At 43.5% G+C, this 18,577-nt stretch overlaps 1 protein-coding gene across 2 annotated transcripts in view; it reads right to left on the bottom strand.

Annotated features, from left to right (window-relative positions):
* Positions 1-18,577, bottom strand: part of LOC141161747 (uncharacterized) — a 192,366-nt gene that overhangs the window by 165,633 nt on the left and 8,156 nt on the right. For both annotated transcript variants that reach the window (XM_073647014.1, XM_073647023.1), the window contains exons 2-4: positions 7,983-8,150; positions 6,355-6,452; positions 5,038-5,100 (exon numbers count right to left, since the gene is read on the bottom strand). In XM_073647014.1, coding sequence (XP_073503115.1) covers positions 5,038-5,100; positions 6,355-6,452; positions 7,983-8,150 — 329 coding nt within the window. The remainder of the gene's footprint in view (positions 1-5,037; positions 5,101-6,354; positions 6,453-7,982; positions 8,151-18,577) is intronic.

Raw genomic sequence — 18,577 nt, 5'->3', positions numbered from 1 at the left:
AATTTTGAGTTTATCATGTCTGTGTACCCCTGTGTGGAGAACAATATCTGCCCCAAAAAATTTTAAGCGGAGATGTAGTCTGCTTTATGTACCAATTTTGAGTTTATCATGTCTGTGTACCCCTGTGTGGAGAAGAATATTTGCCCGAAAGAATTTTAAGCGGAGATGTAGCCTGCTTTATATAACAATTTTGAGTTTATCATGTCTGTATACCCCTGTGTAGTGAAATTATTTTTTTGGTACAGATATTGTTCTCCAGAGTATAACTATTGTAAAGGAGACCAAAACCTCTTCCACTACAGGCAACCCAGCAGATAGAGACCCAATCAGGATTCCCCACATTTCCAAAAATTACTGGCAGACACCATTAAAGTGGCATCAATTTCACTACAGTAGAAATTGTAGAATTAGAAACTACAACTCTTCAACTACAGCCAACCCAATAGATGGAGACCCAATCAGGATTCTCCACATTTCAAAAAATTTGGGCCTAAAACCACTAAAGTGGCATCAATTTCAGTACAGTAGAAATTGTAGAATTAGGAACGACACCTCTTCCACTACAGCCAACCCAATAGATGGAGACTCAATCTGGAATTCTCCACATTTCCAAAAATTAATGGCAGACACCAGCAAAGTGGCATCAATTTCAGTACAGTAGAAATTGTAGAATTAAGAACGACACCTCTTCCACTACAGCCAACCCAGTAGATGGAGACCCAATAAGGATTCTCCACATTTTCAAAAATTTGTGGCAGACACCAGCAAAGTGGCATCAATTTCAGTACAGTAGAAATTGTAGAATTAGGAATGACACCTCTTCCACTACAGCCAATTCAATAGATGGAGACCCAATCAGGATTCTCCACATTTCAAAAAATTAGGGCCTAAAACCACCAAAGTGGCATCAATTTCACTAGAGTATAAGTAGTATAATGGGGACCAACACCTTTTCCTCTACAGCCAGCCCAGCAGATGGAGACCCAATCAGGACTGTTCACATTTCCAAAAATTAGTGGCAGACACCAGAAAAGTGGTATCAATTTCACTACAGTAGAAATTGTAGAATTAGGAATGACACATCTTCCCCTACAGCCAATCCAGTAGATGGGGACTCAATCAGGAGTGTTCACATTTGAAAACATTTGGGCCTAAAACCACCAAAGTGGCATCAATTTCACTAGAGTATAAGTAGTATAATGGGGCCAGACACCTCTTCCACTACAGCCAACCCAGCAGATGGAGACCCAACCAGGAGTGTTCACATTTCCCTAAATTAGGGCCTAACACCACCGAAGTGGCATCAATTTCACTACAGTAGAAATAGTATAATTAGGACCTATACTTCTTACCCTACAGCCAACCCAGTAGTTGAAGACCCAATCAGGAATCCCCACATTTCCAAAAATTACTGGCTGACACCAGCAAAGTGGTATCAATTTCACTACAGCAGAAATTGTAGAATTAGGAACGACACCGCTTCCCCTACAGCCAACCCAGTAAATGGGGACTCAATCAGGAGTGTTCACATTTTAAAAAATTAGGGCCTAAAACCACCAAAGTGGCATCAATTTCACTAGAGTATAAGTAGTATAATGGGGACCGACACCTCTTCCACTAAAGCCAAGCCAGCAGATGGAGACACAATCAGGACTGTTCACATTTAAAAAAAATAGGACCTGACACCACCAAGTGGCATCAATTTCACTACAGTAGAAATAGCGGAATTAGGAACGACACCCTTCCACTACAGCCAACCCAGCAGATGGAGACTCAATCAGGAGTTCACCATCCTCTCCAGTCATTCACAACGTGTCAGACTTGTACTCTGTTGTGCTAGTGCACAAACTGGTCTAAAAATGTGTGAAAGGACTCACAGAAATTGCTTCTGCCACTTACACTACTGCTGCTGCTAATATTTTGGCGTTGATGAATTTACATGCCGGAGGTTGGAAGTGTAGAGCTGCGATGCACTCTGTGTGGCTCACTGCTGTCTTGGGGAAAACCTATCTTAAGGTTGTTAAAGGCGTGTTTCGATACTCCAGCATTTGCGGGTCCCTTTCCAGGGTGGGAAGCATCTGGCAAAATGTACTCTTATAATGTGGATGTAAGAGAGTGGCAACCCAGTAGTCAGCACTATTTTAAATCAGAACTATACGGGGATCATGTTGCAGATAGTGCAGCAAGAAGGCACTCATATGTCGGGCTCTCCCATGAGGTTCAAGCCATGCTGTTTTGGTGGCTGGGTAACTCTGATGCTTGTTTCCTACGTCCCCTCCCGCCAAACACGAACAGAGAGGAGATGATTATCCTCTTCATCTTCTGACTGTTGCTCGCCCATCACCTCTTCCTCTTTCATTTGTTCCTCGCCTCTTGCACCTTCACTAACAGTTTTTCTGTTAACCCCCCTCGATTGCAGTGAACCACCCTCCCTTGGCACCCTAAGATTTCCCCTAGTGTATGATGTTAGTAACAGAAGAAAGTATTTTTTTAGTGTGCATGAGGCCTGTATAACATAGGAGATATGCTACGAACAATTTCAAACTGAGATGTCCCCTACTGTATCACATTAGTAACAGAAGAAAGTATTTTTTTAGTGTGGATGAAGCCTGTAGAACATACGAGATATTCTCTAAACAATTTCAAACTGAGATGTCCCCTGCTGTATCAACTTAGGAGCAGAAGAAAGTATTATTTTTACTGTGGATGAGGCCTGTATAACATAGAATATAGGCTACAAGATATTTCAAACTCAGATCTAGTCTGCTGTATCACATTAGGAACAGCAAAAAATAGATTTTTTTTTTACTCTGCATAAGCTCTGCATACAGCTGAGTTTCACCACCACTAAAGGACTAGGTGGCTTATAGCAGAGGGTAACACGTTTGCGACAGAAAGAAATATTTTTTGGACTCTGCCTAACAAGAGAAAAAAAATCTATTTTTTTACTCTGAAAACAGCTGAACTTCAACGCCACTAAAATAGTAGGTGGCTTATAGCCGAGTGTATCATGTTTGTCACACAAAAATATTTTTTTTGAACTCTGCCTAGCAAGAGAAAAAAATCTATTTTTTTTACTGTGCATACAGCTGAATTTCACCCACCAAAAAATAACAAAGTGGGCTGCTACAGCTTGCACTATCACATTAGCAAATAAAAAAAAAAGATTTTTGTGCTCTGCACCGAGAAGCTCAGCAGAGTCTGCATACAGCTCAATTTCAACCCCACAAAATCAAAAGGTGGGCAGCAAGGGCTTGCTTGCTTTATCACATTCACAAGTGAAAAAATAGATTAAAGGCATACTCGTGCATGGAGCACAATACAAGCAGTGCACAACACAGTTCTATGCCATGGGCCCTGCTGTTTCTGTCAGAAACTCTGTAATTGCACAAGAAAAAAAAATGTGCTGCAACATTGATTTCACAGGTATACAGCACAGGACTTTTCTACACTTTCTGACTTCCACACAAGCCTCCATCTATCTATCTAAAATCTGTCAGTACACAGGAGCACACTGAGCAGCAGCGTCTCTGAGCAGTGACATGCATAAAATGGCGCTGAGGGAACATGGCCGCATAAAATGGCGCTGAGGGAACATGGCCGCTCTTTATATAGAGAGGGCATGTGATTTCAGCAGTCAATGGCAGAAGCCCTTGTGTCTGGACACTGTGGATGATTCCAGCGCTCTGATTGGCTAGCCGATCTTTCCTCGCTTAAAGTTACAGGAAAAAAAAAAAGAAAAGAGAAAAAAAGATTACAAGCGCGCCGCTGCTCTTACTTCTTCTTGGCTCTTCCCAGCCCCTCCACTCATCTAACACGTCCTCCCGCTCATCATAAACAGGCACTATGCTAGCCAAACTGTTCAAAACGCTGTAGTTGCCCTCACAATCATGTTCCCGCACTTATTTGCCAAACGTTGCCGATTTTCCTGAATTTAAGAAAAAATGCTCGCCTTTCCGTTCACGGATCCGAATGTGCCACATTCGTGTCGAACTTAAGTTGTAAGTTCGGATTTCTAACAAATCTTTTTGCAGATAGTCGTCTGATACCTAAAAGTTACTTTCTAAATATCTATTTTTACACCGTAATCACTTTTGTAAATTGCTTTATTATAAAATATCCTACATTTTATGTGTTTTTTTTACTTCACTTCCTGTGATGCTTGAGAGGAGTCAAAGGAAGATGGCCCTACAGTCACTTCCCGCAGCATCTATAACCCCTTCTGAAACAGTACATCATCAAGGGGTCACTTACCACAATTTCTGTCATTGCTACAATCATGAGATTTCCTGAATCCGTAGCACTGATTGAAGCTACAGGAGAAGTGACCGGAGATGTTTCTGTCTAAGTTGGCCACAACCATTTACTGTGAAAGGAGACATCATCAAGTGACAATGATAGAAGAAGGGTGATTGACCGCTGCACCACATCACAACGTCTGTCACCAACCTCATATGATGTGCCATGGAGGACAGCACTAGTGTCACTCACCCTGCTTTTATCACAGCCCCTTGATGACGATCCATTTGAGGGAGACGATAGAAGCTGCGGGGCAGCACTGGTGTCACTTACATTGCTTCTATTTCCATCCCATATTGATGTCTTGTTTCACAGTAAATAGCTGTGATGGCGGAGACAGAAGCAGAGTGCCAGCACCTCGGTCACTTCTTCCACAGCTTCTATCAGTGACATAAATTCAGGACATCTTCAGAGGGTGGCGATTAAAGAACCTGTGGTCAGTGACCGTAGTGCAGCTCCCCAATGACATCTTGTTCCAGGATTGTTGATAGACACTGCGGGGAAGTGAGCGCATTCCCAGCCTCCTGAGACTCCCTGTTTAAGACTCCCCTCAAATTTAACGTCACAGGAAGTGAAATAAAAAGAACACATTTCGGGATTAGCAGGATAGGGAGAAGTGTAGGGTATTTTATACTAAAGCTAATTACAAAAGTGGTTAGGGTGTAAAGATAAGTATCTACGAAGGACATTTTAGATATTGGACCACCTCTCAAAGATAGAGGAGAGAATTGCCCTTACCACATCTGGAAGTTGGTTTAAAGATTCTCCAAGTTCTTCAATGGTTGGGTCGCCAATGATATCCTATTATGAGATATTGTTTTATGTTAGTAAATTAGAACTGCTCTTAATGCAGATCTAAATGCATTTCATTATACTTTATCATTATTATAAATGATACAAGAAAATATCACCATATAAATCATTAAGTAATTATAAGGGTAACCAAACTCAAAATAGCATATGAAACATCAATAAAGAAGGGCATGAAATATGGAGCAAGAAAACAAGGCAATTATGTCCAAAAATACTTTATTAATAAAACTAGTCCATCATATAGTATGAAACAATAGTAAGCTGCTATGCGCTAAAAGGGAAAATGTCATATAGTAAGCCTAGGTCAAATACGTGTACTGTATAAATCAAAAGGTATGTCCTATATGGTAGGTAACCTAATTTATACTAAGGAAAAAATCTGCTATTGGGAGTCTCTGTTGTATAAGTCAAGGGTCAAGACATTTTACATACAATACTGACTTACATGTAAGCTGGTTTCCAGTGTGTCCCTGTCGCCCCAACGCACGTTAAGGAAAATTATTTTATTGAGAAACCTTTTGGTAAAGAGGATGTGTTATCAGGAAAATAGTGCCTGATTTTTGTAGTTTTTTTTTAAATCACACTGCTCCACTGAGTCACACGCTTTTTTTTTTTTTTAAATTTGCCATACAGTTCTAGTGGGTAATTTTACAGAGTAACCTAAAGACCCCAGATAATCCTGTGATCATCACTCTCTTGGTAAAGACCATAAAAATTAGCACAAAAAAGGCTCATATCTATATATATCTATGACACTGTATGGCAGATTTAAAAAAACAAAAACTGTAATACTCAATTATTTACAATTTGGGATAACACAACAAGAAGCTTCACTAACAAGTCCTAAAACTTAACTTTTATTATGAATTAAAATAGTGGGGTAATACTAAATATGAAACATTTTGTTCCTATATTTCCTAAACTATTCTAATATAGTGTATAGAGCCTCGGGAACACGAGTGCCAATATCACTAGAACGGTACCAGCACCAGAGGTGAGTATAAGTGTTTTTATTTTAATGGGGCAAACATTCAGAGTGAGAAGGGGTGGTCCTAGTAGTGGACAACCCCTTTAAGAAGTTAAAAATAATAATAATAATTAAAAAAAAATAGTGGCAACGATGAAGAATTGCATGTAAAGAAGGACAATACATAAAATTAAGTTAGTTTTGTTAAATTGCTTGACTTGAGAGTGATATGCTACAGCAATGTCTCATTTTTATACAAAAAAAACAGGACATACCTTTGGTAGTTTTAGTTTTTTATTGTTGTTCCGGTATTCTTCTTCATTGTCGATTGTCAAAAGTAAAATCAAATTCAACAGAAAACTCTTCCCTTTTCCTGAAAGGATAAAGAGGCTTCAATTGAACGAATTATAAATTAACCAAGTGGATTTTTTTTATCACTCTGAAGCCGCCATCTGCAGCACCTTAGTAGAATCTTTCTGAAACTACATGTCATAAGGACAACCAGAATGAGCGCTCTTAAAGGGAATCTGTCACCGCCCGGGATGTATAAAACCTACTAATATGGGCATACAGGTGATAGAAATGTTACACCAGTCCTACCTGTATACCTCATATTAGTGGTCTTGTTGTTCAGAAATCTTATTTTATCTCTTTATGCTAATGATTCCTTCCAGGCTTCGGGGTGTAGAGTACCCGGAAGAAATCCCTGCCTCCTGTCTTCATTATAATACCACCCCCCTCCCTTATACGTCACAGTGCCCTGTGACGTGCAGTTACGATACTGTAATCCCACGCCTGCGCCCTGCACTCCCTCCACAAGCAGTAACTCTTCCTCCCTTCTATGGGCAGTGTATTCAGGGATCTTCTGCACAGGCGCCGGCGAGTCACTGCGACTTCTTCTCCAGTGACCTCCGGCGTGCGCAACAATAAGGTTCTCCCCACTTCCTCCCTGCATAGTAATCGCTAGGAACCATGCGTATAAATGTATACATAATATGAATAATACAGGAAGGACTGGTTTAACATTTCTATCACCTGTATGCCTATATTAGTAGGTTTTATATGCTCCAAAAGGTGAAAGATTCCCTTTAAAAACGTTAATTTCATGAATATATTGCAGTGTAAACATGCTACCGATCACTACACAATGTGAAAGATCATCATTCTTGGCAGTGCATGGACCTGTGTAAACAAAGCTTGCACTGCCAAGAACTATGGCAGCCTATGTGCAGTGAGCGAGCTATTTAAGGTCGCAAATTATTGCATCGCTTACTTTGGTGTACCTGAGTAAACAGGCTAGTAAATGACTGCCGATCAGAAAAGGTTTACACATTGGAGGTCGAGTTGTGCTACCAATCGGTCTTTGTAAGCGGTCTGTCAAGGCCTCATTCACACGTCCGTGCACATTGGTCCGAGATCAGACCGCTAATGCACGGACTGGCCACGGGTGCTTCATGAGACTGTCATGCTCGAGTCAGGAGAGTCATGGCCAGTCTGCGCATTACGGTCTGTGCATTACAGTCTGATCCCTGATTGATTTGCACGAACGTTTGAATGAGCCTTAAGGGTTTTAGTCGGGAAAGCTTCAGTGTTTCAGAGTGATCTGTTTTTGGTGTTGTATTCAAACATTTGGTAATAATTTGTGCCCGATGTTCCCCATGCATGCTTTCTGTAGGAGACACAATCTACACTTCAGTATCTTCTAGCAGATGAGGTGTAAGTGGGTATGCGGGGATGCCTAAGAGATAAACCCACCCATTTAGTATCTATCCAGGAGGAAAATGCAACCATGCACTATACAAAGGTATGGCCAATTGAAGGACTGTAAGTAGCACAATTTGTTCCAAACTTTATAACATGTGCATAAAAGACGTTATAAAAAATAAAACTGGAAGTGACATACCATTTTGGGAGAGTATGGCAATCTTTGTGTGTTTTTCTTTAAACTCATGCAGCATTTTTTTCACGCTATCCCTAATGAAGGATACTGCACCTGTTTCTTCTGAGTCAAGCTGGATCCTACAAAGTGCCTTGTAACATAGCTCCAATTTGTGGATTTCAAAGTCTGGCTCTAAAAAAAAAAAGAACACACCTTAATTTATATCAAAGGTTCATCAGCATTCTTTGATATCTGTAAATATTAAGCAAATGATCGGACTAAATACAACCATAATGGAAGTATTTTCATAGCCACATAATGAGAGGGAAAGTACAGTGCCTACAAGTAGTATTCAACCCCCTGCAGATTTAGCTGGTTGACACATGCGGAATTAACTTGGCATTGTGACATTTGTACTGTAGATCAGCCTGGAAGTGGGAAATGCACTGCAGCAAATTTTTTTTATTTTTTTTTTAAACGTTAAAAGTTAATTCAGAGTGTCATTTATTATTCAACCCCTCAAACCACAAGAATTCTGTTTGGTCCCCCTAAAGTATTAAGAAGTAGTTCAGGCACCAAGAATAATGAGCTTCACATGTGTGGATTAAAGATCTCTTTTGCCAGCCTTTTCTGACTATTTAAGACCCTCCCCAAACTTGTGAACAGCACTCAGACATGGTCAACATGGGAAAGACAAAGGAGCATTCCAAGGCCATCAGAGACAAGATCGTGGAGGGTCACAAGGCTGGCAAGGGGTACAAAACCCTTTCCAAGGAGTTGGGCCTACCTGTCTCCACTGTTGGGAGCATTATCCGTAAGTGGAAGGCTTATGGAACTACTGTTAGCCTTCCACGGCCTGGACAGTCTTTGAAAGTGTCCTCCCGTGCCGAGGCCAGGCTTGTCCGATGAGTCAAGGCTAACCCAAGGACAACAAGGAAGGAGCTCCGGGAAGATCTCATGGCAGTGGGGACATTGGTTTCAGTCAATACCATAAGTAACGTACTCCACCGCAATGGTCTCCGTTCCAGACGAGCCCGTAAGGTACCTTTACTTTCAAAGCGTCATGTCAAGGCTCGTCTACAGTTTGCTCATGATCACTTGGAGGACTCTGAGACAGACTGGTTCAAGGTTCTATGGTCTGATGAGACCAAGATCGAGATCTTTGGTGCCAACCACACACGTGACGTTTGGAGACTGGATGGCACTGCATACGACCCCAAGAATACCATCCCTACAGTCAAGAATGGTGGTGGCAGCATCATGCTGTGGGGCTGTTTCTCTGCCAAGGGGCCTGGCCATCTGGTCCGCATTCATGAGAAGATGGATAGCACGGCCTACTTGGAGATTTTGGCCAAGAACCTCCGCTCCTCCATCAAGGATCTTAAGATGGGTCGTAATTTCATCTTCCAACAAGACAACGACCCAAAGCACACAGCCAAGAAAACCAAGGCCTGGTTCAAGAGGGAAAAAGTCAAGGTGTTGGAGTGGCCTAGTCAGTCCCTGACCTTAACCCAATTGAAAACTTGTGGAAGGAGCTCAAGAATAAAGTCCACATGAGACACCCAAAGAACCTAGATAACTTGGAGAAGATCTGCATGGAGGAGTGGGCCAAGATAACTCCACAGACCTGTGCCGGCCTGATCAGGTCTTATAAAAGACGATTATTAGCTGTAATTGCAAACAAGGGTTATTCCACAAAATATTAAACATAGGGGTTGTATAATAATTGACCCACACTTTTATGTTTAAAATTTAATAAAATTCAACTGAGCAACATAACTTTTTGGTTTGTAAGATTTATGCTTCTGTTCATAAAACCTACTCTCGTTTGCAGTTTGAAGGCTCTAACTTATTTGCATCTTATCAAACCAGCTAAATCTGCAGGGGGTTGAATACTACTTGTAGGCACTGTATATATACTACTGTACAGTGTTTTGGTCACTTTTTCATTTTGCCATTGCTCTCACCCCTAGAGGTACAGTAGCATGAGGCAGTGTTTACAGTACAAGCCACAGAAGTTGCTCAGGTAGTGCAGTTCATCCAGGATGGTACATCAGTGCGAGCTGTGGCAAGAAGGGTAGCTGTGTCTGTCAGCGTAGTGTCCAGAGCATGGAGCAGATACCAGGAGATGTGGAGGGGGCCGTAGGAGGGCAACAACCCAGCAGCAGGACCGCTACCTCCGCCTTTGTGCAAGGAGTAACAGGAGGAGCACTGCTAGAGTCCTGCAAAATGACCTCCAGCAGGCCACAAATGTGCATGTGTCTGCACAAATAGTTAGAAACCGACTCCATGAGGGTGGTATGAGGGCCCGACGTCCACAGATGGGGGTTGTGCTCACAGCCCAACAACGTGCAGGATGCTTGGCATTTGCCACAGAACACCAGGATTGGCAAAGTCGCCACTGGCGCCCTGTGCTCTTCACAGATGAAAGCAGGTTCACACTGAGCACATGTGACAGACGTGACAGAGTCTGGAGATGCCATGGAGAGCGATCTGCTGCCTGCAACATCCTTCAGCATGACCGGTTTGGCAGTGGGTCAGTAATGGTGTGGGGTGGTATTTCTTTGAAGGACCGCACAGTCCTCTATGTGCTCGCCAGAGGTAGCCTGACTGCCATTAGGTATCGAGATGAGATCCTCACATCCCTTGAGAGACCATATACTGGTGCGGTTGGCCCTGGGTTCCTCCTAATGCAGGACAATGCCAGACCTTATGTGGCTGGAGTGTGCCAGCAGTTCCTGCAAGATGAAGGCGTTGAAGCTATGGACTGGCCCGCCCATTCCCCAGACCTGAATCCGATTGAGCACATCTGGGACATCATGTCTCGCTCCATCCACCAACGTCACGTTGCACCACAGACTGTCCAGGAGTTGGCGGATGCTTTAGTCCAGGTTTGGGAGGAGATCCCACAGGAGACTATCCACAGCCTCATCAGGAGCATGCCCAGGCATTGTAGGTAGGTCATACTGGCACGTGGAGCCCACACACAATACTGAGCCTCATTTTGACTTGTTTTAAGGACATTACACCAAAGTTGGATCAGCCTGTAGTGTGTTTTTCCACTTTAATATTGGGGGTGATTCCAAATCCAGGCCTCCATTGGTTAATAAATTTGATTTCCATTAATGATTATTATGTGATTTTGTTGTCAGCACATTCAACTTTGTACAGAACAAAGTATTCAATGAGAATATTTCATTCATTCAGATCTAGGATGTTTTATTTGAGTGTTCCCTTTATTTTTTTGAGCAGTATATATATATACAGGGTGGTCCAAAAGTAGGTGGCCAGAAAATAATAACATTTATTTTGATTTATATATAAAATGATATTTACTAACACAAGCATAACATTGACAATTAAATTTTATTCTGAACAATAATACAAAAGCCCTTAAATTTTATCAACGCAGGTGCTCAAACTGTTTTCCATTACAATTTGCACAGCTTTGAAGCCTCTTACGCTTCGACAAACTTTTTTGCACAAGTCTCTTTGGGTATTAATTTCTTGAAATGCATCTCTTATGTAATTTTTCAAATCACTGACACTTTTTAGTTTTCAACTATAAATTTTATCCTTGAGTACTCCCCAAAAGAAAAAATCCATTGGAGTCAAGTCTGGTGAACGTGCCGGCCAATGAAGTGGGCCTCTTTGGCCAATCCATTTATTAGAAAATGTTTCATCAAGATACTCGCGGGCTACTCTTGAATAATGTGGAGGGGCCCCATCTTGTTGGAAATAAAGATCATTTGAATTAGGCTGTTGGTGTAACTGGGGAACAACTTGATTCATTAGAATTTCGAGATACTTATCTCCTGTGACTGTTCCATCAAAAAATATTGGTCCTAAAACACCAAAACTTGAAATACCACCCCAAACATTGACACCAGGCTCATTTAGTTGTTGCTCTAATGTTAAATGCATGTTCTCTTTATACCAGTAAATACAATTATGTCTGTTAATATGGCCGGAAAATTTGAAAGAAGCTTCATCACTCCAAATTATGTTATCTAAAATTACTGGATTTTGTTTGATAAATCTCTCCCTTCATAACCTTATTACACGTTCTGTCCACCTACTTTTGGACCACCCTGTATATATATATTAATCTTTAATATTTTAAAAATTACAAAAAGGAAAATGTCCTATGCAAAAGTTTGGTCACCCTGCATGGTTAGTGCCTTGTAGCACTCCCTTTTGATAGTATCACAGCTTGTAAACGCTTTTTGTAGCCAGCCAAGAGTCTCTTAATTCTTGTTTGAGGGATTTCATCCATTCTTTACTTGGAAAATTCTTCCAGTTCTGTGAGATTCCTTGTGTCACGGGTATGTTAGATGTAATAAGACAGTCGCTCTGCATCTGGCTGCAGAAGGTCACTGCGTTTGGCATTGCAGATGCCTTCTTAATCCTTCTGACTTTTGGACCCAGCGGCAACCTCCCTCCTGCTCTGATTGACACAAACCCTGGTCTGGGTGTTTATAAACTCTCAGTCTGCTTCAGGGAGTCGCTGGTGATATTCTCATTTTTCCCTTGTGAAGGTTTGGAGCTCTAGCAGTTGACTAGCATCCTCTCTGGTCCCCTTGGAGGACGTTTGGTGTTATCTCTCTGATGTCTGCTAAAGCTAAGTTTTCCACCTTTGTTTGTCTCCCTTGTTAGTTTTTAGTGGGGACTGACCAGTGCTCACCGCCCCTCAACATCTAGGGTATACTGCGATTGGTGTGGAACCAACATAGGGATGGTAAGGTAGGCAGGGTGTTATTAGATCTGTCTAGGGGTCTCCACTCCCCCTTTCCCTAGTGCCTGGGCTTCCTTCCCCTCTTCCCTTTGTGTTGCACTTAGTCTTTCCCACACTGTGAGTGACACCTGGGTCGTCTTCCATGCAGTGCTATTTTAAGGTCTAGCCACATATTTTCAATGATGATCAGATCAGGGGACTGTGAGGGCCATTGCAAAACCTTCACCTTGTGCATTTTGAGGTAGTTTATTGTGGATTTTGACTTGTGTTTAGGATCATTATCCATTTGTGGAAGCTATCCTCTTTTCAACTTTAGCTTTTATTTTTACAGATGGTGTTATGTTTTCATCAAAAATTTGTTGAAATTTCATTGAATCCATTATTCTCTCTACCCGTTAAATGTTCATCGTGCCATTGGCTGCAACACAACCCCAAAGTATGATTGTTTCACCCCCAAGCTTAATGTTTGTTACGGATCCGGGTGGTAGAACCTCTGTGCTGCGGTGCAAGGAGGGACCAGAGGGGCGTGACTAAGTATCTACTCGGCTTGACCAAGGTCACACGTCGACTCCATGAACCAGGTGCCACTCTGGGATCGACCTTGTATGAGAGCAGGTGACTCCACGGGTCAGATGGCAGGAACTGACCGGTACAGCGGGCGAGCACGACAGGCAGGCTGACGGGTGGTCCGGGTAGTTAAGCAGGCTGATTCGGCTGATAGCCAGACGGGTGCTCCGGGTAAGCAGGCAGATGGGCACAACAGGTAACTGGCAGGTGCTTCCAGGTAAGCGGGCTGGCGGGCACGGCAGGTAACAGGCCGGTGCTTCCAGGTAAGCTGGCTGGAGGGCAGAGGAGGTAACAGGTGGATGCTTCCAGGTAAGCAGGCGGACAGACACAGCGGGTATCAGGCAGGTGCTTCCAGGTAACCAGGCGCCCATAGACCGACTGGCGGACTGGACTGTAGACAGACTGTCGGGCAGAAAAGTAGTCAGGATGGCGGACTGGACTGACTTGCAGAGGACCTGGGGGCTGAAGCAAAGTAAGAATCACAGAGCTACAACCTTTCACAGGCACCTCCATATTGGAGGAGGTGCCTTTTATAGAGCAAGTCCTCCGGCCATCGGCCGGGGACTTTTTAGGACGGCGCGCGCGACCCCTTTAAGAGGGAGGGAGCGCGTGCGCGCCCTAAGCACAGAGCCAGAGAAGCTGCGTGCACCAGCAGCAGCAGCAGGGAGGCCGGAAGACACCGGAGTAGGACAGCGGCGGTAAGGGAGACGGCATCTCTGCCTGGCAGGGGGCAGAGACGCCGATGCTACAATGGTTGGCGAAATGTTCTTTTCCTGAAATTCTGTGCCCTTTTTTCTCCACACACACCTTTGATCATCGTAGCCATAGAGTTGTATTTTAACCTCATCGGTCCACCAGACTTGTTTTCAAAATGCATCAGACTTGTTTTGATGTTCTTTTGCATACTTCTGATGCTGAATTTTATGGTGAACACGTAGGAGAGGTTTTCTTCTGATGACTCTTCCATGAAGGCCATATTTGTGCAGGTGTCTCTGAACAGTAGAACAATGTACTGCAACTACCTAGTCTGCTAAATCTTTCTGAAGGTCTTTTGCAGTCAAGCGGAGGTTCTTATTTGCCTCTAGCAATCTTACCAGCAGCTCTCATTGAAACTGTGCTTATCTTGACCTCCACTGTTCCTGTTAACTGTCATTTCTTAATTACAATTAGAACTGAGGAAAGGGCAACTTGAAAACGCTTTGCTATCTTCTTATAGCCTTCTCCTGCTTTGTGGGTCTCCACTATTTTCATTTTCAGAGGTCTAGGCAACTGCTTAGAAGAACACATGGTTGTTGTTTTTTGCACAAAGTTAGTGGAGACTGAGTTTTTATGAAGCTGGGAAATTTGCATCACCTGGCCTTTTCTAACGATAGTGAACAAGCCATAACTTTAACAGGCTAATTAAGGTCTGAAACCTTGGTCAAAGTTATCTCAGCACACAAATCTCCAAGGGTGCCCAAACTTTTGCACTGGCCCATTTTCCTTTTTGTTATTTTTAAAATGTAAAAAAATGACAATATATATATTGTTTTGCCTAAAATACAAAGGAAATCTGTCATCTTTAACTTTAGCCCTTTTAGAGATCATTTCATCTTCAGCTTACTTATCTGTTCTACTAACAGTCATTTTAACCAGGGGTGCCCAAACTTTTACATGCCACTGTATATATGTAGTATGTATATGTGGCACCCCAGGGGTCTGGTTTTCCACAGTAATGTAATGTTATGTCTGAGAGCAGGTGGGAGGTCCTTTGGTCAGGGATCCTGTGCATGCCACACCTCCTGCCCAGTCTTGGGAGGGGAAGAACTTCCCCTGTATAAACCCTGGGCTGAGGCAGGGTTAGTCAGTCAAGGAGAGTAGAGACAAGAAACAGTCACAGGAAGAAACAGCAGAAGCTCAGTGGGAGCAATACTACTACAAGTCAGGGGCTGGCAGCTGCAGAGCTCGCCCTGACTGAGAAGCTTTCTTACCGGACCCGGCGTCCGAGGCTGTGGGGACTAACTCTTACCCAGCAGCAGAAGCCGACCGGCAGGGGATTTCAGGTCCTCAGGCCCAGAAACCCGAAGGCACGGTCACACGCGTGGGACCAGCACCGCCATCGTGGAGCGGAAGCCATTAGAAGGCCCCGAGTCACCGGCCATACGGGTGAGCACCACACGGTACACTCAGGGACGTGGGCTACTTATATCCGCTTCTAGCAAGGTAGCCAGAAGAGTGCAGTCAGTTTGGGAGGCCTACAACTCCGCCTGGCCAGGGGAGATCCCATCTGCTCAAGGACTCACCAGGCCCCGTTCACTAGCAAGCACTCCGGGAGGGTCTATCGTTGTTACCAGTAAAGACCCTGAATTACACCGCACCGTCTCTGAGTGGTTCCTGCTACCCCCATCATCCATCTGCTGCCCTGAGGCCATACCCCTCCCGTTGGGGGTTATACCATCTACGCTGCACCATCCATCCACCGGCCTCAGCGGACTGTCCTGCAGCGGCAGCTCCATAGCTGCATTCAACGGGTGGCGTAGTCGCCCTACATCTACCGCTGTTACATCGCCGCTTAGTTTGACTCCCTGGGCACGGACCGGGTCACCGCCACGAGACTACAACCCTCAAGAGATCCGGCTCCGGGTAAGCTCCCGTGTGCGCAACGCAGCGCGACACAGGCCCAGGGGCGCGTCATATACTGTACATGCTCAACATGTCTTCATTGGCACAGAAGAAAAGCCGATGAAATTAGGAATAGTCAAATAGTGGAATATAAAAGTCATCAAGGAAACAGTTGGTTCTTGGAGCTGATGTTTTGGAAGCAGGAATAACAGGCAAGCCTCCTGCCACATTACATTAAAGTAACTGTCAAGCTCCATACCACAATATTGTAGTGTAACTGCCAAACTAAAAGACTGTTTCTGCTGGTGTATAACCTCCATACAGAACACATACACTGTAAATGCAGCTTAACTAATCATGCTACAGGTGATGTTAACGAATAGTCTAGTCCTATAAGGCAAGTTTTCACATATCCTAATTATTCTCCCAAAAGGTCCACATTTTTGTTGCGATAAGCCCATCATTAGTGATGAGCGATCTCGGTCACCACTGCTTGGTATTTGCCCGAACATCACTGTGCTCGATGAGCTAGGCGCTTGGCGAGTATTTCCAGGTTGCTCGGGCGGAAACTCGGGTTCCCTCACTGCATGTTTGGCGCTCTTTAGAGAGCCAATGAACATGCAGGGATTGTCTGCCACACGCTGTAATGCCGCAGCCATGGTGGTTGTGGGCAGTACAGTGATTGGCTATATCAGACCTGGCGCCGCTGTGCTCGTCACAGTCTACCCTGGAATCAGGCAGAATGAGGAGAGGTGCTGCTGCGTCAGGGAGAGATTTGCTTGTTTAGAGTTAGTATAGGTACAGTACAGACCAAAAGTTTGGACACACCATCTCATTTAAAGATTTTTCTGTATTTTCATGACTTTGAAAATTGTACATTCACACTGAAGGCATCAAAACTATGAATTAACACATGTGGAATTATATACTTAACAAAAAAGTGTGAAACAACTGAAAATATGTCTTATATTCTAGGTTCTTCAAAGTAGTCACCTTTTGCTTTGATGACGGCTTTGCACACTCTTGGCATTCTCTTGATGAGCTTCAAGAGGTAGTCACCGGAAATGATTTTCACTTCACAGGTGTGCCCTGTCAGGTTTAATAAGTGGGATTTCTTGCCTTATAAATGGGGTTGGGACCATCAGTTGTGTTGTGCAGAAGTCAGGTGGATACACAGCTGATAGTCCTACTGAATAGACTGTTAGAATTTGTATTATGGCAAGAAAAAAGCAGCTAAGTAAATAAAAACGAGTGGCCATCATTACTTTAAGAAATGAAGGTCAGTCAGTCCGAAAAATTGGGCAAACTTTGAAAATGTCCCCAAGTGCAGTTGCAAAAACCATCAAGCGCTACAAAGAAACTGGCTCACATGAGGACCGCCCAAGGAAAAGAAGATCAAGAGTCACCTCTGCTTCTGAGGATAAGTTTATACGAGTCACCAGCCTCAGAAATCGCAGGTTAACAGCTGCTCAGATTAGAGACCAGGTCAATACCACACAGAGTTCTAGCAGCAGACACATCTCTACAACAACTGTTAAGAGGAGACTTTGTGCAGCAGGCCTTCATGGTAAAATAGCTGCTAGGAAACCACTGCTAAGGACAGGCAACAAGCAGAAGAGACTTGTTTGGGCTAAAGAACACAAGGAATGGACATTAGACCAGTGGAAATCTGTGCTTTGGTCTGATGAGTCCAAATTTGAGATCTTTGGTTCCAACCACCGTGTCTGTGTGCGACGCAGAAAAGGCGAATGGATGGACTCTACATGCCTGGTTCCCACCGTGAAGCATGGAGGAGGAGGTGTGATGGTGTAGGGGTGATTTGCTGGTGACACTGTTGGGGATTTATTCAAAATTGAAGGCATACTGAACCAGCGTGGCTACCACAGCATCTTGCAGCGGCATGCTATTCCATCCGGTTTGCGTTTAGTTGGACCATCATTTATTTTTCAACAGGACAATGACCCCAAACACACCTCCAGGCTGTGTAAGGGCTATTTGACCAAGAAGGAGAGTGATGGGGTGCTACGCCAGATGACCTGGCCTCCACAGTCACCAGACCTGAACCCAATCGAGATGGTTTGGGGTGAGCTGGACCGCAGAGTGATGGCAAAAGAGCCAACAAGTGCTAAGCATCTCTGGGAACTCCTTCAAGATTGTTGGAAGACCATTTCCGGTGACTACCTCTTGAAGCTCATCAAGAGAATGCCAAGAGTGTGCAAAGCAGTCATCAAAGCAAAAGGTGGCTACTTTGAAGAACCTAGAATATAAGACATATTTTCAGTTGCTTCACACTTTTTTGTTAAGTATATAATTCCACATGTGCTAATTCATAGTTTTGAGGCCTTCAGTGTTAATGTACAATTTTCAAAGTCATGAAAATACAGAAAAATCTTTAAATGATGTGTGTCCAAACTTTTGGTCTGTACTGTATACTGCAAAATAGTTAGTGTAAGGTCTGTTAAGGCTGCCAGATCAAACAAACAGTCCTTCTCAGGACTAATATCCATCCCAGATATCAGGCAGGCAGGCTGTATAGGAGACGCAGTGGTTATACCAGCAAACGCTGCATTACAGTCCTGTGTTCTCCTGTTGCTGAAATTGCTGGACTTAGCTCCAGGTCTCGGGGGCCAGGAAAAATCCTTTTTTTTCATCTAAATCCTCTTTTTTTTTCTTCTTCCTTCACACTGCACAAATACCCATCTTATTAACCTTTTGG

The sequence above is a fragment of the Phyllobates terribilis genome, unplaced genomic scaffold (assembly GCF_046119375.1).
Source record: "Phyllobates terribilis strain yellow unplaced genomic scaffold, ASM4611937v1 Scaffold_1__5_contigs__length_1240528914, whole genome shotgun sequence".
Lineage (NCBI taxonomy): Eukaryota > Metazoa > Chordata > Amphibia > Anura > Dendrobatidae > Phyllobates > Phyllobates terribilis.
Note: the sequence above shows the minus strand (reverse complement) of the source record. Positions and strands in the feature narration are given on the sequence as shown.